Below are 22,292 nucleotides of genomic sequence, written 5' to 3'. Positions count from 1 at the left end.
GATAGCAGCCGTCGCTGGGCACGTCCACAACAAGTGCCGCACATCACATATGTCCGGTGCAGCGCCACAGTGAGGGCACCTGTCAGGTAGTGGCAGATCTTTGGCACGCCACCGATGACGGACAGATGGTGTCAGAGCCGCCCCTGCCCGAATCCGGCGCACGGATACCTCCTCCTGCCGAGTAAGACTACGGGGGAGAGGGTGCGAACACGGAGGAATTAGAGCGCGTGTTCGCTGGCGCAGAACTTCGGAATCGGAAACGTGGGACAGGAACGGATCTGGGGGAAGAGGAGAAGGTGATGGATCGTCTAATGTATGAAGATGAGTCATAGCATCCGCTTGAATGTTATGTGGATCCTGGGCATGGCCGCGAATCCAGTGTATGCGCACAGGACATGGATACTTTGCGCAGAGCACATGAATAGATTGTGAAATCTGGAACGTTCGTCGAACAGCCTTCAGCTGTTTAAGGGCGGCGCGGGAGTCGGTGTAAATGTGAACTGTATTGAATGTTGGAACGAGCGGAAGGGAAGCAATGGCATTGTAAATGGCTTGAAGTTCCAATGCCAGGGGAGTGCACGTATCCGCAGTATACGTTGCGCGAGAGTTGAGATGCGGATGAGATGGACTGTACACAGCAGTAACTCCCCTCTCTGCAGAATGAGATGCATCCGTGTATAATATGCACCCTTCAGGCAGATACGCTGCTGATACCGACGGGGAAACAGTGGGGCGATTGTCAGTGAGCTGGCAATAGGACCACGGTGGAAGTGTCTTTAAACGATGAAGTTTGAGAGACTGTTTTCGAGCTCTATTTGCCACCCTTTGGTCGATGATTTCACTGAGTGTATTAAGTTGGGCGAACTCCTGTAGCACAGGTATGGGTGTTAAACGAGGCAGATATGTAATGACGCGCATAGCCTCACGATTGATAGCTTCAAGGGAGTCCCACTGTTTGCGGGTGAGACGTTGAAATTGAGCCTGATATACTATCCGTGGCTGAACGATAGAGCGCACAAGCTGGCGGGCCGTATGAGCACGTGCGCCACCAGAGCGCATAGCTATGCGACGAATCAGACCTAGAGTAGCGTGAGCCGATTTACGGATGGCTGTCAGCCACGGGGTGCCAGTCCCAGATGTATGAAGGAGAAGACCAAGAATACGAACAGTTTCTACCTGAGGAATCAGAGAATTATGTACCGTAAAATTTAAAGGAGGAGCTTTCCGTAAGGCGGCTTTATTTCCAATTCGAATGAAACATGATTTAGTAGGAGAGAGTGTTAGACCCAAAGGTGGGAGGCGAGATGTCAATACATCCAGCGCGTGTTGAAGGACCGACTGATGAATAGACGCATCTGGATGACAGCACCACAAGGTGATATCATCGGCATATGCAAGCACGCGGATAGAAGGGATGGTCTCTAGGGCTCGAACAAGAGGAATTAAAGCCACATTAAATAATGTGGGGGCGAGAACGGAGCCCTGCGGCACTCCTCTATTGGAAGTGAAATTACCAAAGGGCTTTCCGTGGACACGCACGCTGAAGGTTCGATTTGCTAAAAAGGCGTGAATGGAGAGGAGGAACCGGTGAGGGAGACCAAGAGTTTGAAGGGAGGCAAGAATGGCAGAGTGAAGGATGTTATCATACGCCTTTGTTATGTCTGTAGCGATTACGGTTCGTACAAGGTGACTCTGTGGAGAGTGGTCAAGCACGTCAGCAGCCAAAGTAGCAAGGCCGTCCTCCGTTCCAATTTGTGGGCGGAAACCAACTTGGGAATCTGGGTAACAATCATGGGATTCCAGCCACCATGATAAGCGTGCGGCTAGAATGTTTTCATAAAGCTTGCAGATGGTAGGGGTAAGGGAAATTGGACGAAGGGCCGAGAGAGATACTGGAGGCTGACCTGACTTGGGGATTGGAACCACAATAGAATGCTTCCAGTCTCCCGGCATGACGCCAGAAAGCCACACTTCGTTAAAAGTACCAAGTAGGGTTTCCAAAGCCCTCCCTTCCAAGTTACGGAATAAGGAGTTAGGTATGCCGTCGTGCCCGGGAGTAGTAGTAGTTTTTAAACGTTCAATGGAGGCCAGCAGCTCTGCCATGGTGAGGTCAGAAGTAATCCCATCGGGGGGCTCTGTTACCGATAAGTCAGGTGGAGACGTAGCGGTGCAGTCATGGTTTGGAAAAAATTGACGGGCCGCTTGTTGTGCAAATGTGTCCTCATCCACATTTAGCGCGAGGCGAATGCTCTCTGTGTAATCTGCAACCTGAGAAGGGCGCTCCATGGCGTGAAACACTCTCCAAAGATGTCGATTGCCCTGCGTAGAGGACAGGCGGGCACACCATGCAGCCCAGCGTTGCCTGCCTAGCCGCTTTGCATAGCGCCGCGCCCGTGCGGTAGCGCGGTGAAGAGTAGGAAGAGCCGAAGGGTCATCGGGGTGACGAGTAGCGTAAAGATCCGCCTGGCGACGAAGAGCCCACAGATTCAAGAGATGTATGTCCGGGTTTGGGTCGTCTTCATTTACAGTAGTGATAATAGTGTGAGTAGCGAGAACAGCAGATAGAGTAGACAATGCTGAAGAGGGGTTGAATGTAGATAAATGATTGTCTGCGCGTACAGAATCCCATGATGTTATTCGTACAGTGCGGCGTATTTTCCGTAGACGCGTAGGCGTGAGGGAGATAAAAATAGGGCTGTGATCGCTACCCCAAGTATCAGAATCAACAGCCCAACGAGGGTTACCGGGGCCTAACCACCAAGTCAAATCAGGTGAATACGGGCCACCTCGTGGGCGGGTAGAAGTATTCGGGTGGTTTAAAAGTTGAAAGGAATGATCTGAAAAGCTCCCTTGGATGTGTGAACCCCTTGAGGAATCCGATGGGTAACCCCACGCAGTGTGTGCGCCGTTGAAGTCACCACCAACTAGAATAGGGATACCCGAGTTGGTAGAACGTAGAAAACGAACCCATCCCAGATTGGGAGATGCGGAGCCAGGACGACTATAAAAAGAAACTAGAATAAGGGGTGTGCGTGCAGGTTTTACGAGAAGGGCGACAACCTCTTGACGTGTGTTGCACCACCGTGAAAGGTCGAGCGGTGTGTGCGGAACTGAACTGTGAATATAAATTGCAGATTTACCTGGGCTGAGGGAGGAGGCGATGCAACGGCGATCAGGGATAGATGGTGAATGGTATGCGCAGAAACCTGAAAGGCGTGGGAGTGCATTATGCTCTTGCAGTAGGAACGCCCATGCCCTCAGCTTTCCGTCGCGAAGGCGGATGTTCACTTCAGAGGCCTTATTAGCGAAACCTCGACAGTTCCACTGCACCACCACCGATGATGATGCGCTATCCATGACGAGGCCGAAGAGCTTCCACGATGAGGGATGTCACCTGCTTCATCAGCGCTAATATCTTGTCCACTGTCGGGGTAGTCACGGCTAACAGGTGGTCGGCACCTGATTGTGGGCCAGTGCTTACCCTAGGTGATTCCTCTGATGATTGCTCCCGAGTTATGAGAATTCTTCGAGAGGATTGAGAACGACGCTGTTCCCGGCGCTGGGTGAGTTCGTCTAGTCGGCGGCGAGCCTCCGCGATTGCATTGTCTAAAGCTGTGTCTTCATCTGTGGTAGCCACATGTGATGGATGCACTGGACGTTTGGGCGTACCATTTGATCCGGGAAGGTGAGCCGCTTGTGCATATGTACGCTGGCGAGGAGACGTATGGTGAGCAGCAGGCTCAGATAAAGGAAGTTCAGGGAAGTCGTTGTCGTCACATGCGAGAGCTGCAAAGCGATTACTTGTAGGAACATCCATTTTTGCAGGCGACTTGTGAAACTTCTTCGCTTGCTTCTTCTTTGGACAAGCGGGGGAGCGAATGTCATGGTCCGGCGATTTGCACAGGGCACAATGAGCTGTTGGTTCATTCATGTCGGCCACAGCTGCTGGATTAGGGCAGGTATTTTGCATATGTCCTTCTTTGTGGCAGTGATAGCAAAAAATACGACGAGGTCGGAAGGGCTGTGGTTTGACGATCGCACCGTAGTAGGTAAGGTACTTCGGGAGAGTCAACGGGCCTTGCAGGATGAGCAGGTATGAGCCCCGGCGACCCATAGGCCGTGCTTGCAATACAACATGAGTTGAGCAGCGAATATTTGCGCGCACCTCCTCGGGAGGGCTCGTGCTGTCGCCATGATAAACCATGCAGCGGAGTGTGTCAGGACCAGATGCAAAATATATTTGCACCGGGACATGCTTGCTGTCATCCAGGGGGATCCGCGTAACTGCGCAGAGTTTCTGGGCGTCCATCAAGGATGACAAGTTTACCGTGATGGTGTTCGATGGGCGATGGACGACAAACCCGCAGTAGTTCGAAGAGCCAAGGGCATGGTCAATTGTGGCTTGGAACATTCCAGGCAGGGATTGCAGTCATATCAAAGCGCAATGTAGGCTTGATGGTAATGCGGAACGAGTTCGCAGCAGGCGGAAGAGAGCCTTGACTCACGGGAGGCATCTGTGGAGGAGGCTCAGACGCTGGTGACGGCCCTTGGTGGGAATACTGAACTGGCGCGACGGGCACAGTTTCTTGAGGGAGTGCCACGGGCACGGAGGCGGTAGAGCAGTCCATGTCACAGGCCAAAGTCGTAGCATCGGAAGACGGCGCAGGCTGGAGGCCCAGAGGCGCTGACGATTGCGTGGACGTGGAGGCTGCGTCAGGTGGCAACACAGCGGGCATCCGCGTAGCCGTCGTCGACAACGCAGAATCCATGCAGACGCGTAGCGCGGCCTCGCTCGGCAGCGCCGAGCTAAGCCTAGCTTGCCCCTTAGGCTTCCGGTTGGGTTTTCTCACTTGAGAATGCGCCCGCCGTGCCGGGAATTTCTTCGCAGGGGCGTCGTCAGCATTCGGTCTCACGGAGGGCACTGTCCGACCCACGCCACACACGAGAAGACAGCGAAAAGCGAAAACACAGACCTAGAAGCAGACACGTATCCACCCACTAGGTCTTCGTCGTCTTCTCCAAATTTGTAATTGTAAGACTCCAAATTTTATATCACATTTTTCTGTCCATCCCGCAGCAAATGAGGCCCTGCGTCGCCCACGTTCACAGTGTCATTGGTGTCAACTGTTGTCAGCTTCGAAAGGTGTTCGTTGTATCATGGCTTTATCTGATGATTTTATGATAGTTTATGGTGCCGCCCAGTTACGATGAGATAAAGCAAACATTCTGAGCCCTGAAAGTCATTATGTTGAAAAGCAGGACTTAAATACCAAATAGTCCTGCAACCAGGTGCGCATGTGCATAGATAAAACCAGACACTGAAAATCGTTCAGATTCATCATGATATAAGATTTCAGGCGGATGGATAACAACAGGTGGGGTGCTGACACTTGTGTCCCATGTGTCCAGTCTTCTTTCTTGTCTGCTGTGTTTCGCGTTGTTTCCACATAATGTCCTACCAACTAGCTCGGCTGTCCATGTGATCATGCCTCTGAAAGTCAGGTGTGTTTTTATTGTGTGAGGATAGAAACAGAATACAAATTATTACCCAAATGCGTGGGTAAAATACCATGAAGTGGAACACTTGTACTTGGCCGCGATTGTTAAAGCTAAGCGCTTCTTCTACGAAGTCGACCTACCAAAAATGATAATCGATAACACTAAAAAATTCTGGAAAGTGATAAACCCAAAAGAAACGCGCGCTATCACCCTCACTAACAATGCCGGTGTTACAATGACTGATACCGAATGTGCAAACGCATTTAACACTGCTTTTTCGTCCGTTTTTACTGACGAATCCGAATTGCCCTGTTCTACACTACCACTTGTTATCACCACAGCCATGGAACCCATAACTTTCAACAGTAGCGGAATTTCATGCATAATTGATAAAATAAAGAACTCATCCGCTACCGGCATAGATGATAAAAACTCAAAAATTTTAAAGAACGCTTAACTAGCTTGCTCCAGTATCCTTTGTGCACTGTTTACGCAATCATTGTCTGAAGGAACCATACCTGACGACTGGAAAGTGGGGAAGGTCGTTCCCATCCACAAAACAGGTACTACTGATTCACCTCTTAATTATCGCCCTATTTCATTAACAAGTGTACCCTGCAAATGAATGGAACATGTCATTTACAGCCAAATCATTCCAATCACTTCTTCCATCCGTCCCAGCATGGATTTCGGAAAGGTTTTTCCTGCGAAACTCAGCTAGCCATTTTTCTTCATGACATTCACGCCAACCTTGACGCTAACCTACAAACTGATGCCATATTCCTAGACTTTGCTAAGGCTTTCGACAAAGTACCTCATCAACGCTTGCTTCTCAAACTCTCTCAGCTGAACCTAGATCCAAACATCATCGCGTGGATTAAAGAATTCCTCACGCATCATTCTCAGTCTGTCTTCATTAATAATCAGCCCTCCCACCCGCTTCCAGTAACCTCCGGCGTCCCGCAGGGTTCCGTTCTCGGTCCTTTGTTATTCCTTATTTACATTAACGACCTACCCCAGCATGTATCTTGTCATATCCGTCTGTTTGCTGATGACTGCGTTATTTATCGTTCAGTCACTAACCCTTCTGACCAAGAATCCCTACAGGCTGACCTAAACCATGTGCAAAACTGGTGCTTGCAGTGGCTGATGACACTCAACCCTAACAAATGTAAGTATATGTCTTTTCACCGCCGCCGAAATCCTTTTGTTTTCCAGTACACAATTTCTAACTCCTCTGTCGACCTCGTCCAGTCGTACAAATACTTAGGTATCACCATTTCTAATGATTTATCCTGGCGTCTGCATGTGACTAACCTGATATCATCAGCTAATAAAACACTTGGCTTCTTGAAACGTCACCTGCGGGATGCCCCTCAACATGTAAGACTACAAGCATACATTTCACTCATCAGAACTAAACTGGAATTCGCATCGGCCATCTGGAACCCTCACCAACCATATCTAACAAACGCCCTCGAAGCTGTGCAGAACAGGGCCACCAGATTCATTCATTCCTCGTATTCATACGACGTTAGCATATCATCTCTAAAATTGCAATCAGGTCTATCTAATCTTTCTGTTCGCCGTCGCACTGCCAGTCTCGTCTTATTTCACAAGTTTTTTTATTCGCCACTCAGACAAGAACCCTACATCTGCGCACCCCCGCCGCGCAGATCCCATCGCATCAGTCACCCTCTTCAAGTTTTGCGCCCACGTCCCGTACCACTGTTTTCCCTAATTCATTTTTTTGCCGAGTAGCAGCTGACTGGAACGGCCTTCCCCACGATATCGCTGCCATCACCTGCCCTGGAACATTCATGGCTGCATTGAACACCTGTACTTCATAAAAACCCACCCCTTATGTAACACCCCGCAAGGGGTCTTTAAGGAAAATAAAGTGATGTGATGTGATGTGGATCCATAGTACAGTTTCTGTTGGGAATAGATTGCAAGCCACTTCTTTCAAGGAGACCTGATGTGCACCCGTATTGTTTTTTCCTGAATTGTTTCCGTTCGTGTTTTATAGTACGCAGGGCACGAAGGTAACTTGGCAGAAGCAGGGTTGAGCCCAGCTTGTTAAATTGTGTGGTAGTGTTTCACTTGAGTGCAAGATTCAGCACAGACGGTGCCTGGGATGCACACGTAAGAGCGGTTGCGTCATTAGTTTTTCGGTGAGGGTGTGTTGGGTGGTTTGGTTGCTGCCCTGACAGCAGCTTTACGTGTGCATCTGCGTGCAGAGGACGGCCCTGAGCTTCCCACCAAGATCAACGAGGAGTTTCGGCCATTCATTCGTCGGTTACCCGAGTTCAAGTTCTGGTGAGTACATCTCAATGGAAGTACAACTATGTGCTGCACAGCCAGCTAGATCAGTGCCTCCTGTTTCAGTAGTTGGCCCTTTAGAACAAACCTCAGTGCCACAACTAGCTGCAGCACGTCATTACTCGAGCGCCGTTAATTCAGAAATCCAGATAATTTGGACTGCCGGCATGGTCCCAGCTAATGTGCAGATATGTCAATGGCACTGGGCACTTGTTAATTCGGATGCAGCTTGGCTCATATCGCTTAATTCAGACAAGGTCCCTCCAGTTGAGGGCAGTGTAGAGATGTGACCGAAACCAGCGAGTGATGGTCTAAATAGCCGTCATCAAGGCTTAATTGCATGGTGCAGTGTTGCCCGCACGCAGTGGTAGTTGTGGGCCTCATTGCTGAGGCCTCATTGCTGAAAAATGGTCTGGCCGCATAGTTTCGGTTTCGCATTTTGGCGCTGGCACGTCATAAGAGTTACGGCATGTGCTGATGGCAGCACACAGGCCAGCCAAGCTGACGACAGCTGATTGCTGGTGTCTTTCTTTCTCCATTTTCCTTTCCTGTGCACCAAAACTGTGCACTAATACACAACGGCACCACTTATGCTGCACTCATCTGAGGGAACTGCAAAACATTCTTTTCCACATACATTGATCACGAAAACAGATCACTGGTTTTTGCAAAATAGACGTAAAATTTGTAAACTGTTTATGTTAAGTATGTGTTGCCCAGCATTGTACTGTTACCTGCATTGCCCTGCTGAATACGCATGGGTGATGGGGACTTGTCAAGTCACATGATACAGCTTTTCACTCCCTTTCATTCCTCGAGCATGTATTGCTTGCTTGGAAAGGAGGAACGAACAAGGACACAAAAAGACATGCAAGGGACGAACACTATTGATAGCAATTAACCAACTAGCCCAGACTAAGATCTTGATTCAAATATACTATGATGTGGACCACTCTTGGAAGGTTTTGGGGAGCCATCGTTAGCTTGGGCCTTCAGATGGACATTTTACCCGCTGCCTTGCAGTCTGAATTAATGAGGTTTCACAGCACTTCCTGAAAGCAGCCAATGTCGCGGTGAGAGCAAGGCACAGTGCAACTTCATGCCATCTGGCTGTCAGCATTGAGCCCAACCTCGCCAGTAGAGTTGTAACGAAATTGAGCAAAGTCCACGATATTTCGTTACATGTAGGGAAAAACCTGGGGAGTGAGTAGAGCACCGCAAGGGGTCTGTCTGCTGCAGGACAGCCAGCTCTTCTCTCATTCTGACCTAGAAAAGCTGCTAGCTATCGCACTGCTTTTGAGTGGTGTGATGTTAAAAAAGCTTCCGAGGCTGCTGCATTTGCCATGTGGACGTGCCAGCGGAACACAGCGCATTGTTAACTGCGTCACAGGTGGAACTGCTTCACCATAATTTCTTGGCATCGTCTTGGGCCATAAATGACAAATTGTCCATTAAATAATTACTGGCACTATCCTGTGCCTCGCAGGAAACTTTGCGCTAAAAATTCGGCCTGGTTTCGGTTACGGCTTTTGCTTGCCTGCAGCTTAGCTCAAGCCATTTCTTCGTTGTAGCATAGCTGCACAATGTCAATGGGTGCAGAGCTGCATAGTACCTTGCAGAAGAACGGCAGATTGGGCGAGTCGGAAATGCTCCATAATGTTAAAACAGTGCCAAGCAACAAGGACGAAGAAAGAAGGGAACACACACAAAGGCGCTGATCTTACAACTAAATTTTATTTGAAGTAAGCAGGTCAATTTATACATACACAAGAACTACGCACATGCACATAATCAAACACAGATGTACTCATTTTAAAATGCAAATAAAAACACACCGCATCAATGGCTCGTGCAGTTATCGCCGATATGCTATCCCCTGTGCAACAGGCTCATTTCCTTGGAGGCTAGGGTTACTGAAGGTGTGCTGATGCAACAGCTTGTCTTTCTTATGATATGGAAGGCCTCTGCTGTGTTAAGAATGCCTGCATGATCTAAGGGGAAGGCAGTTGCGTTACTGGAGAGTCTCAGTCTAGAACATTTAGCAAAAAAGGTTAAAGAAGCTGAGCTTTCAGTGCTTGAAGTGTTTTTTGCGGTAAAAACCCACAAACCCGATATTCCGTTTAGAGCAATAGTTTCTGAGCGCAACTCTTGGCAGTTAGTTGTATCTACTTACCTGTGCACACATCTCTCTGCACTTGATGTAGTAGATCCTTTCATGGTTCCCAACTCGGAAGCTGTGGCAAGGTTCCTCAGGGATGAAAATCCCGGCCCTTGCTCTGGCTTCAGTGTGGATGTGGTTGATTTGTACTATTCACTTTCACATGTCCAACTCATGAAATACGTCCAGCTATGTATTACTGAAGACAACGATGAATGCCTCTTCCAGAATTCCTGTGGTATTCCAACCGCGTCCTTTCTAGAACTGTTGTCATTCTACCTCAATAACACGTATATTATGTGGGAAGGCAAAGTACTTATGCAAAAGTCGGGTGTCTGCATAGGCACTAGGGTAGCCCCTATCCTGAGCAATATTTTTCTGAGCCGCATTGATAGACAAGTGTTGAATGAATTAGCAGGAATAGTCGTTCACATTTTCCGTTACGTGGATGATTTCCTAGTTCTTGGAAGGCCCCTAGATCTTGAATATGTGTCATGAGTTCTTGACGTTTTTACACAAAATGGCTCGGGACTGAAGTTTACGCATGAAGTCCCCCAGCAAAATGGCTTGCAATTTCTTGATTTAAAACTGACTTTTGAACCAGACCATGTGTGTTGGCAATATTACCCCCGAAGCGAGAAGCCCCTACTGAACTAAAAGTCGTTCCATTCAAAACTGGTAAAAGCTGGAATTGTTACTTGTTGTTTAAGTATGGCAGTAAACAAATCACGCCTTCATCAAATGAGCAGCAGTCTCCTAGCCCAGGTGCGCAAGAGCAGGGAAGCAGGATACCCGGAATCGGTTACTGTGTCAAGTGCTGGTAAAGTATTAAAAGCGGTGAAGTCCTCTGAGCGCACCTCAGATGTGCAGTCTAGTCAAAAAGAAAGGAAGAGAGTGACTGTCATGCCATATGTTCACAACCTGTCGCACCGGTTTAAAAAAGTGGGGGCTAAGTACGGAGTTGATGTTCTTTTTTCAGCCCCTAATAAGCTATGTACAGTAGGGGCCGCAGTACAAAGAAAAATAGAAGGACATAGAAAGAGGAAAGTGTGTAACATCAACCATGTCAATCAATATGTTTAGTGCAGGACTGGCATTGTCTACCAGATCCCATTGTCATGTGGTTCTACGTACATAGGTCAGTCCGGCCGATGTATTAATGTATGCCTCATGGAGCACGCCAATTCCTTGGGAAAAAGAGAGCCTAACCTAGCCAAGCATTGCTTCACGTGTAAATGCACACCGTATTTTGTCGACACGGAAGTGTTGTTTGTGCACAATGACCGGCGCACAAGAGAGATAGCAGAGGCCTTCCATATCATAAGAAAGACAAGCTGTTGCGTCAGCACACCTTCAGTAACCATAACCTCCAAGGAAATGAGCCTATTGCACAGGGGATAGCATATCGGCGATAACTGCACGAGCCTTTGATGCGGTGTGTTTTTATTTGCATTTTTAAATGAGTACATCTGTGTTGATGAGGTTCACTGGTCACTGACCAAGGTCAACAAAAAATGACGTTTCGGGAGCGCTACGGCTCCCTTGTTCACAATGAGCAACCAGCTGGACGTCCCGGGCTTTTTGTAGCGGTTACTATCGTTTTGAGGCATTTCGCGTTGACAGGGTGCAACGTGCCGTCATTCTTATTTATTGTGTTGGGCGTAGTCTGGATGATTAATGACTCGAGATTTCGGCGGGCTGATACATTCTTTTTTTTTTTCTCCGTTGTCACTATATCTGCTTCATCCCAGTTAATTTCGTGACCAGTCTCTTGCGCATGCTCCGCGATTGCGTTCGTTGTCACTTTTCCTTTTCGTACATCGTACTGATGTTCTTTCACGCGTCTCTTGAAGTCTTTCGTTTCCCCTATGTAAACTGATGAACAGTCGGCGCAGGCAATCTTGTAAACCATTTCTCGTACATCGTACTGATGTTCTTTCAGGCGTCTCTTGAAGTCTTTCGTTTCCCCTATGTAAACTGATGAACAGTCGGCGCAGGCAATCTTGTAAACCAATTTTACCATCGTACCTTCAGTACGATGTACGAAAAGGAAAAGTGACAACGAACGAACGCAATCGCGGAGCATGCGCAAGAGACTGGTCACGAAATTAACTGGGATGAAGCAGATATAGTGACAACGGAAAAGAATGTATCAGCCAGCCGAAATCTCGAGTCATTAATCATCCAGACTACGCCCAACACAATAAATAAGAATGACTGCACGTTGCACCCTATCTACGCGAAATGCCTCAAAACGATAGTAACCGCTACAAAAAGCCCGGGACGTCCAGCTGGTTGCTCATTGTGAACAAGGGAGCCGTAGCGCTCCCGAAACGTCATTTTTTGTTGACCTTGGGTCAGTGACCAGTGAACCTCATCAAGCCATGATTCCTGACCAGACGGTATGCCGTCGAACCCTCGACTACAGAGTACATTTGTGTTTGACCATGCGTATGTGCGTAGTTCTTGTGTACGTATAAATGACCTGCTTACTTCAAATAAAATTTGTTGTAAGATCAGCGTCTTTGTGTGTGTTCCCTTCTTTCTTCGTCCTTGTTGCTTAGCACTGTTTTAACATTATGGTACCTTGCAACTGGCCGCATGTAGGAATTTTTTTTTTCATATACTGCAATTCCCACTGGAGATGTTTGCAGGTGGGGTATAGGTAAGTAAACACAGCCTAAGAACACAGGCAATGAACACCATATTCGGATACAACTTAAGTCTGCAGTGAAGCTCCGCCCACGTTCAGGACCGCTGCACAGATTTCCTCCACGACGAAAAAGTAGTCCGCTGTCGAAACTTTTCTTATTACCTGAACTTATCACAAGAAAAAAATAAGCTGTAGAGTTTTGATACCTAGCTTGTTTAAGATAGTCAAGCATTAAAAGGCTGACTTCGTTTACTGTTGCAATCGGACAGTGGAGTTATACAGGACGCCGCGGACCGTGGCCCAATGTTAGGAACTGCTGTTTTTTTTTTAAGTTGTATTGTACTACAGAACAAATTAGATTAACGCAGCTTGAACATTTTGGAAAATAAGCGTAGACAACACCTTTTTAAATAATACTGGGAACAAATGTCGACACAAATGATTTTGAATCTTGGTGTTCATGGAAAGAAAGAATGCTTAAAACAGGTATTACACGCGGTAAATGGGGTTATTGTGCAGCTATGTCTTCACCTAGTAGCATAACCAGATGAAAAAGAAATTCTTTCCGTGAGATCTGCCTTATAGTGGTCGTTAATAAGTTGAAAGAGGAATTTTAATCGTGGCATACGGTTTGTTTGCGTTAATGGTGGCAAGTCCGCTTTAGTTAAAGAGTTCTGTCACTGACGTACGTTCAAATTTGTTATAAATGAAGGGAGCTGCTTTTGTTAGTGTGTTTTAGTGAAAGGGTCCCAAATAACACATGCATCGTCTAGTATCGGCAGAATTACTGTTTTGTATGCGAGTAGGCGGACAGAAGGAGTAGAAAGTTTGAAAACTGTCCTCAGAAAGAACAACTTGCGGTTAGTGTTAGCTATTACATAGTCGATGTGCTTAGTCCAAGTGAGGTCATTGGTGATCAAAAGTCCGAGATGCTTATAATGTGTCAGTTTGAAGAGCAGTATGTTATTAGTAGCATATGGAAACTTCAGTTCATGCTTCTTGTATGTAATAGACATAAAAACGGTTTTCTGAAAGTTCATTGACATTTGCCAAGCTTTGCACCAGTCCACGACTTGTCTCGAAGCGTCATTGTTCAGCTCCTGATCTGTGGGGTTCTCTATTTCGGAGTATAATACAGTCATCAGCATAAAGGTTTACCTTAATGGGAATATCATTCAGCACAACATTAATAAACAAAAGAAACAGAAGAGGCCCAAGTACCGAGCCCCGGGTAATGCCAGTCTACTCAAAGTCGATCGTGATGGTGATCATTGAAAGCAACAAATCGAATTATTTGCGGTCCTCGAGGTAGTTTGTAAGCCAGTTAATTAGTCGAGAATTTCTTAGTATCTTGCTTAATTTGTGAAGTAGTTGGTTGTGAGATACTTTGCTGAAAGCCTTCGAAAAGTTCATAAATATAGGCTTAGACCATTTATAACATAACCGCTTATAATGAGGGACTGGATTATATGTGGCTTTTTGTGACAACCGCCTCCCATAGAGTTCAATGTATTGGTGTACCGCTTAATACGTGGCAGCGCATAACCGGATACCGTGTATAGTGAGGTTTCTAAAAGCCTGGCGGCCCGTGTACCGGCGGCTGCGACGAGCGAGCTTCCTAGATTGCGCAAGAAGGGGGCAACAGGCAGGGCTGGGGAGCATTGTCAGCATTGTTCAAGGCAAGGCCAGCAAGGCTGATGGCAGGCGAGGATGGAAAAAAAAATAGAAGTCGCAAAGCAGGCGTTTTTCTTCTCACTCTTCGATGCGCCTCCCTGATTGGACAAAACTTGAAAGCGCGTGATGGCACGGCCCGACTGGCGCATGCTAGAGCGGCGGCGAGCGCATGGCGCTGCAAGGGCTGCTCGTACCGCGCGCATGTGCGACAGCATCTTGTCATGCCTGAGCCCGTGAGCGAGGTATGTGTCGTCGCGTGTAGCGAAAAGTTGACAACTTAGGCAAGTCGCCTGACAATGTGAGTAAGTCTACCAGCCTCGGCTGTCTTCAGTTCCGATGGTGTCTGCTGCTCCGAAAAACAGGAAACGGCAAGCTCTCGAAACCAAGCAGAGCATTGTAAGGGATGTCGAGAGTGGTTTGAAAAAGGCTACGGTGGCAAAAAAGTATGGTCGCCAATGCTACTGTGTCCGCCATTTGGAAGAACAACGACAAGTTGTGACAACAGCTGCAGGAAGACTCCGCTTTGTTTGCGCGGTTTCACAAGGTCCAGGTGCAGGGCGTTCCTGTGAGTGGCTTGATATTGCAAGCCAAGGCCAGATGCCTTGCAAACGTTTTTGGGCATGATGGTTTCAACCCATTGAACGGTCATATTCAACGTTTCAAGGACCGGCACGAGATAAGCTCATTGTCGTCGTCGTCGCCGACCCTGACGGCGTTGTGTGTGAAGTAACAGCGAAGACATCGTTGCAGCGGTGCATGGTCGCAATAAGCCTCTATCTGAGGATGAGCCTGATGAAGTTAGTGAAAGTGTGAAAATGCAGCAGAAGTTTTGTGCTAAGACGCGGTACACTGTTGCAGCAAACTGCGCCTCTACTGCGCTCAGAGAAACCTCGGCAAGCAAGCGCTCAAGTGCTTCACTGTTTTTGAGAGCGAAGCCATTAGCAACACAGTTCAGTCGCAACGCCAGACTAAATTAACGTCGGTCTTTCATTCATTACGATGCTTCGACAAAAAGATCAAATAAACTTCTTTGTTGCCTATGATTGCAGTGTTGTGCATCTGATGCGTTGTCAGGTGCACTTTGAAAGGTAGGCTGGCCATTCTGAAAACGCAAATGCGTGGTAAATCTATGTTTTGGTTACAGTGCAGTACTGCTTATAATGTGGATTTTCCAGACTCCCACGGTGTATCCAAATATCCAAATTTATCACGCACTGTTTGCTTCACATATCGACTACTGTGGTCTAGTATGGGCTACAACGACAAAAGGAAACGTTGCAAAGATAGTTGTACTTCAAAAGAGAATCATGCGACATATTGCAAACCTTGATTACCTGTCTCCCACGCGAAGTGCTTTTATAAGCTACAACATCATTAGTGCTGAATATATGTATCCATATCGCCTGCTCCGGTCTTTTTGCTTTTCCACTGTAGCTTTTCAGGATTTTTTAATGAATCTAGGATCTCTAAAAAGACATGTTACACTATCCACGCGTAATGATGATGTCTGGGTGCGCCCGAAATTTCGAAATAATTATAAATTTCAGTCACTACAGCATAATCTGCCATTTATTCTAAATGAGCATAAATGTGTGATGAGTTGCGGCGTAAAAGAACTCAGAATGTTTTTTCTTTTCAAAGAATGAATGGCTATGCGTGTTTACCTTTTCATTTGCAAGTGCTGTTTTCAAGAACATGTATGTATTCTATTTTTCTTTATATTTCTGTCTGCTTAACTTCTCTTGTTGGTTTTGTGCTGTGTTTAAAACTATAAGTACAGTTTTTGTAGACACATTTTGAAATCATATGCTGTTTAGTTAATAATTAAATTGCATTTCTGCTATTGTATAACTCATTGTTCTTTGTATTTCTTAATTGATGTTAATTAATATGGACACTACCTGTTGCTGTAAACCACTACTGCCTTGTAGAAGGGGGTCATGGGCCTAGTCAAGCTGTCGAGACAGCTTTTAGCTCTTGACCCTTTCCAGGATCCTTTATTTCTGGAAAAATAAAAGAATTGAATTGAATTGAATAAGCTGTCTGTGCTGTAGTGTCAGTTTGTTTTCAGTCTGCTACGACACAGACTGACAAAGCGCAACAGAACTAGGACGAGTAGAAGAAACACGAAAACACAGGACAGCGCCTGTCCTGTCTTTTCGTGTTTCTTCTACTCGTCCTAGTTCCGTTGTGCTTTGTCAGTCTGTGTCGTAGCAGTATGAACCAACTAGCCCACACCAAGGTCCTCTTAGAGCATGTTTTCAGTCGTTAGTGGCTTCCGCGAAGTCATGCATTAACATGGTTGAATGTTCATGCTTTGTTGAAATATTGTATTTGTCCAGGAATTCTGAGATATGATTATGGATTATGTGTTCCAACAGATTGCATATCATCATCATCGCCTGACTACGCCCACTTCAGGGCAAAGGCCTCTCTCATGTCCTTTGCCAGCTGTGCCCACCCTATGCCTGCAAACTTCCTAATCTCATCCGCTCACCTAACCTTCTTCCACCCCCTGCTATGCTTGCCTTCTCTTGGAATTCACTTCGTTACCCTTCAGGACCAGCTGTTATCTTGCCTTTGCATCACATTCCCTGCCCAAGCCCATTTCTTCCTCCTGATTTCGACTAGGATGTCATTAACACGCATTTGTTCCCTCACCCACTCTGCCCGCTTCCGGTCTCTTAATGTTACACCTATCATTTTCCTTTCCATGGCTCGCTACGTTGTCCTTAACTTAAACTGAATCCTTTTCATTAGCCTCCACGTTTCTTCCCCGTAGGTGAGTACCGGCAAGGTACAGCTGTTGTGCACTTTTCTCTTGAGGGATATTGGTAAACTGCCATTCATGATCTAAGAGAATCTGCCATATGTGCTCCACCCCATTATTCTTCTAGTTATTTCCCTCTCATGATCCGGATCAGCGGTCACTACCTGCCCCAAGTAGATGTATTCCTTTACCAGTTGCAATACATCGCTCCCAATCGTAAACTGCTGTTTCCTTGCTAGACTGTTGAACGCTACTTTGATTTTCTCCAAGTTAATTTTTAGACCCACCGTTCTGCTCTGTCTGTCTAACTCATTGATCATGATTTGCAGTTCACCTCCTGAGTGACTCAGCAAGGCAATGTCGTCAGCGAATCGCAGATTATTTAGGTATTCTCCATTTATTCTTACTCCCTACTGTTCCCAATTCAGGCCTCGGAATACCTCCTGGAAACAGGCGGTGAATAATATTGGCGAGATCGTGTCTCCTTGCCTGACGTCCTTCCTTTTTGGAATTTTTTTGCTGACTTTATGGAGGACTATGGTATCTGTGCAGTTGCTATATATATCTTCCAGTATTTCGACATAAGGCTCTTCTACATTTCGATTCTGCAGTGCCTGTATGACTGCTAAGGTTTCCACTGAGTCAAATGCTTTCTCGTAATCAGTGAAGGCTATACGTAGGGGTTGGTTATATTCCGCACATTTCTCTACCACTTGACTAATGGTGTGAATATGGTCTATTGTGGAATATCCTTTACGAAAGCCTGCCTTGATTAAATTCTAACGTTGCCCTGACTCTATTAGCGATTAGCTTAGCAAATACTTTGTAGGCAACGGACAGTAAGCTGATCGGTCAGCAATTTTTCAAGAGTTTGGCGTCTCCTTCCTTATGAATTAAGATTATGTTTGTGTTCTTCCAAGCTTCTGGTACGGTTGAGGTCGTAAGGCATTGCGTATACAGGGTGAGTAGTTTTTCTAGCACAATTTCCTCTCCGTCCTTCTACAGATCTGCTGTTTCCTGATCTTCACCAGCGGCTTTTTCCTTTGCATTGCTTCTAAGGCTTTCTTTACTTCCTCTCTCGTTTCTGCTGGGATGACGCTTTGCTGTGCGCTACTGTCTCTCTCATTAACGCTCTGATTACATTCACTACTGTATAGTTTTGTGTAGAACTCTTCGGCTACTTTAACTATCTTATCCCTATTGCTAATGACATTGCCCTCCTTGTATCTTAACGTATGCATCTGGTTTTTACCTATGCCTAGTTTCCTCTTCACCGCTTTTAGGCTACCTTCGTTCTTTAGAGCATGCTCGATCCTCTCCTTATGTCATCTACCTCGCGCTTATTTATTAACTTCGATAGCTCTGCTAGTTCCATCCTGTCTGTAGGGTTAGACGCTCTCATGCTTTGTGTTTCTTAGATTTTTCGTTTCCTGAGATAGCTTGCCGGTATCTTATCGAACCATTCTACCGCTTACTTCTATTGCGCACTCTGTAATGATAGCTGTCAGATTATCATTGATTGTATGGACATTAAGATTGCCTTCCTCAGTTAAGGCTGAATATCTTTTCTGCAGCGATATCCTGGATTCCTGTACTTTCCCTCTTATCGCTAACTCCTTAATGGACTTCATCTTCACTAGCTTCTTCCGTTTCCTCCTCAAGTCTAAGCTGATTCGAGACCTTACCATTCTGTGATCGCTACAGCGCACCTTTCCGAGGTTCTCGACACCCTGCAGGATGCCAGAATGAGCGCATTGTATGAAGTCCATTTCATTTTTAGTCTCACCATTGGGGCAGTGAATAGAGTAAAATCGCGCTACACTATGCTGATGGGCGACTTCAATGCGAAGGTGGGCAATAAGCAGGCTGGCAGTCAGGGGTTAGGCGACTATGGGATAGGTTCTTGGAATAGCAGGGGAGAGTTATTAGTACAATTCGCAGATAGAAATAATTTATGGAATATGAATACCTTCTTCTGCAAATGAGAGAACAGGAAGTGGACCTTGAAGAGCCAAATAATACAGCATGTCCGAAAAATAAGGCGTCTGAATTTTCGGTCATCGGCTGTATTTGAAAAATCAGTGTCAATTTTCCGGTTGCAATTACTAACGATTGAATAATGTACTACTAACCTTGCTTGTTCTAGTCTGCGACCCTGAGAAATCGTTATCACACGTTTGCTGATAGCATAACTCACAATCAGGGCATGTTTCACATAATAAGGGGCAAAAATCCTAGGTTGTTATGAGAACGGTTGCTTGTATATAGGCAGTTCCTAGATGAGACTAGCTAACTTGGGAACAAGGTGGCGGTTTGGGCTTGTTGGTAGTGCTGATGTTGCGCTATTTTATACGTCATAACTTGGGAACAAACGAAGTTGCACATGATCATGGTGTGGTGCCTTCTTCACTTTCTGGAATAGAAGCACATATGTCTATTAACCATGATGCTGTTTCAGATAAAGCTCAGCTGCAATGTTGCAAAGTTGTCGTGAATTCGTTCGCAGACATCGGGTTTGGCCACGCCGCAATCCATGGCTATCACAGCTGATCGCAGTTTTACCTTCAACGAAAAACCTCACAGCTAAACATACCTCAAGTGTGCCACAATGAATGCAGGTATTTCTACCGCAAGATATCTGCATCGTTTGCTACAACACATGCCTGTGCCACCACACGGGCAGGTGCATGGGCGACAGTGGCACCAATCGGAAGGCTGGAATCGTCTGCCTCGATCGCAAGGATCCGCCTGATCGTGCAACTCCTATTACGCTCTTATGGAAGGATGCATCCGCATGAGTCTCAAAAAAGATCGTACAGTGGCCTTTAATGCTGTGTTTATTTTGCAAATTAAAATATTAGAGCATAAGACATTCTATTCACAGAAAAGAAAGGTAAGAAAAAGGTTGCAACCTGCTAATCAATAAATATGGCAAGCACCGTTTCCAAGTTCCAACAGCGCCTGTTCATGCAACACAGCCATCCTCAGAGGAAGACAGATGTTAGCTAACGAGAGAGTTGGCAACTGCTATGCTTGATTCTATGCGCTCTGGAATTTCATGGAAGTAGCGATGGTTTTCATTTCCTTCTACACTTGCACATCAAACTACATAAATCACAGCTGCTCAATAGAGGATTTGCGCGCCAGCAGAAGCAAGCAGACAGAAAGCTCACCTTTAGGGCGTGTATACATTAGTCATTCACAGGTCTCTTTGTGCACTTTTGAAGGCTGCTCGTTAGGTCTTTCCACTCTTCTGTTAACTGTTTTCTGATTTTGTAGCCGAGCATTTCGCGGTACATGGGAGAGGCCAGTTGTGCACATGCGCCATTACCATGGCAACCGGAGAGGAGCAGCAGGTGCGGCGTGTGCATCGCTGTCGCTGCGGCCGCGGGCCGCTCCACCATCGGATCCGCGCACTTGTCACCGCCTCGCCGCACGCCGCCCTATCACTCGAACCGCGCGTTGCATGCACAGCATTACATATAAAATGTGGAAATGTAATGGGCCGCTGTATCATAACGTTTGCTATGAATGCAGAGAAGGAGAGTCCAGCCGCTGCTAAACAGCGGTATCGACAACAGAACATTAACTCTTCTGATCCCGAGGTTGTCTCGTGGCACTTGGCTGCTCAACAAAGAATGAGCGTAAGAAGGCGAAGAGAGCAGCGGAGACGCCCAAACAAAGAGAGAGGAACAGCTTACCAAACGGAGATGCCAGACTGCCCAGCGTAATAGACACGCATAGCCGCCGAGATGGAGCCCAATGTCTCTCATTGCTAAACACACAGAGACCACAACGAGCTCTGCCATGGAAACGCACCTCTCGCTACGCATATCCTGGAATAGCCGAGCTAAGCCACTGCCAATTTTTTCCTTGAATCAAATTCACTCAAGGGGTTTTGTTCACAAGAACACTCGGAGCAAAATACACGGCATGTAAAGCATACTGAGGTTGTCTTCGGCTAGAAACAAGTTATACAATAAACTATTAAAAGGAATGTCTATATATACCTGAAAACTTACTAGCGAAACGATCCAAACTCCGCAGCTTTGCACCAAGACGGCGCCATTTATGAGGCAACGTTGGTTAATTGATGCAACCGTTTATGCTATGGTGACTGTTCCTGGTGGTGGCCAGACTGAAGCTATGAAGCACTTAACTGATCATCTTTAAGAGTTTCATTCTGCACAGTCCCTCTGAAGCATGCTGTGCTGCATGTATTACATGCAGTAACACACGTTGGGCTAGTTCGTGCATTATATTCAGAAAAAATAAACCAGCCAAAAGATGCACACAGGAAAACTGAGAAGAAGATAGGAAAGAGGCTGGTGCTACCAACTCTTTATTCGAAAGTCTGGGGCTCAAATATATACAAGGCACTTAGTCACATGACCCTCTCAGAATCACCTTGTGGGAATAATGGGGGGGACAGCTTTCCGCCCCCCGCACTCCCACACCACGGATGCAGCGCTCCTGCTCGCTAACCGTCGAGGGGTTCGTGCTCGAGGGAACAAAGGGAAGGGACAATGCGTGAACACTCATATGCTATTCAGATAACACTTGCAATTAATATGCAGAGCGGGCAAGCTAGCTACAAAACATCGAGGCATTCCTCAGAAATAGAAGGCTACGTAAGAAGGGCTTCCAACTTACCGGATGGGGCAGACGTGCGGCTTCGGAGGTATCGGCGGCGGACGTTTGTATGCGCCGACAATGGCGGCCGGGTCTTCCCCGTGCGCGCCGCATTCTTGAGGCAAAGCCATCCCCGAGCATTTGCTGGGGAAGGTGGTGCCAAGAGCACACTTTTGCTGCGCTCACTTCGCTACCTGGAACCAGAAGTTCAGCAGCAAGGCACGACGGATCTCTGTGTTCCTGCCGCGGAGAGAGTGTGCAGCTGCAAGCGCTCGTGATGCTGGCCGGATCTCGAAGAGGCTCGCAATGGCTCCGCGGAGTTCCGCTTAGGCTTCGAGGTGGCGCTGCCGTCGCTGTTTCTTCTTCCCCCATGAGGGAGACTTCCCTCCTCGCCCAGCCGGTGCTGTCCTGACGCACGATGGTGAGGATGGGCCATGTCAAAATGGAGGGGGGAAGCAGGTTCTCCACACGCTTTCACATCAACCTTCCATTGTGGAAACAAAACTTGCAGTTACCACAACACTTTCTATCTTAGAAATGATCTCCCAGTTACCGTTGCCTACTTCTAGGTCACAAAAACTTTT

The 22,292-nt window shown here is 46.9% G+C and overlaps 1 protein-coding gene across 4 annotated transcripts in view; it reads left to right on the top strand.

The window, feature by feature from the left end:
* Positions 1-22,292, top strand: part of LOC144122171 (protein RER1) — a 122,651-nt gene that overhangs the window by 43,989 nt on the left and 56,370 nt on the right. For all 4 annotated transcript variants that reach the window (XM_077655747.1, XM_077655746.1, XM_077655749.1 and 1 more), the window contains exon 4: positions 7,740-7,818. In XM_077655747.1, coding sequence (XP_077511873.1) covers positions 7,740-7,818 — 79 coding nt within the window. The remainder of the gene's footprint in view (positions 1-7,739; positions 7,819-22,292) is intronic.

This window comes from Amblyomma americanum, chromosome 2, assembly GCF_052857255.1.
Source record: "Amblyomma americanum isolate KBUSLIRL-KWMA chromosome 2, ASM5285725v1, whole genome shotgun sequence".
Taxonomy (NCBI): domain Eukaryota; kingdom Metazoa; phylum Arthropoda; class Arachnida; order Ixodida; family Ixodidae; genus Amblyomma; species Amblyomma americanum.
This window is presented reverse-complemented; position numbering and strand designations above follow the sequence as displayed.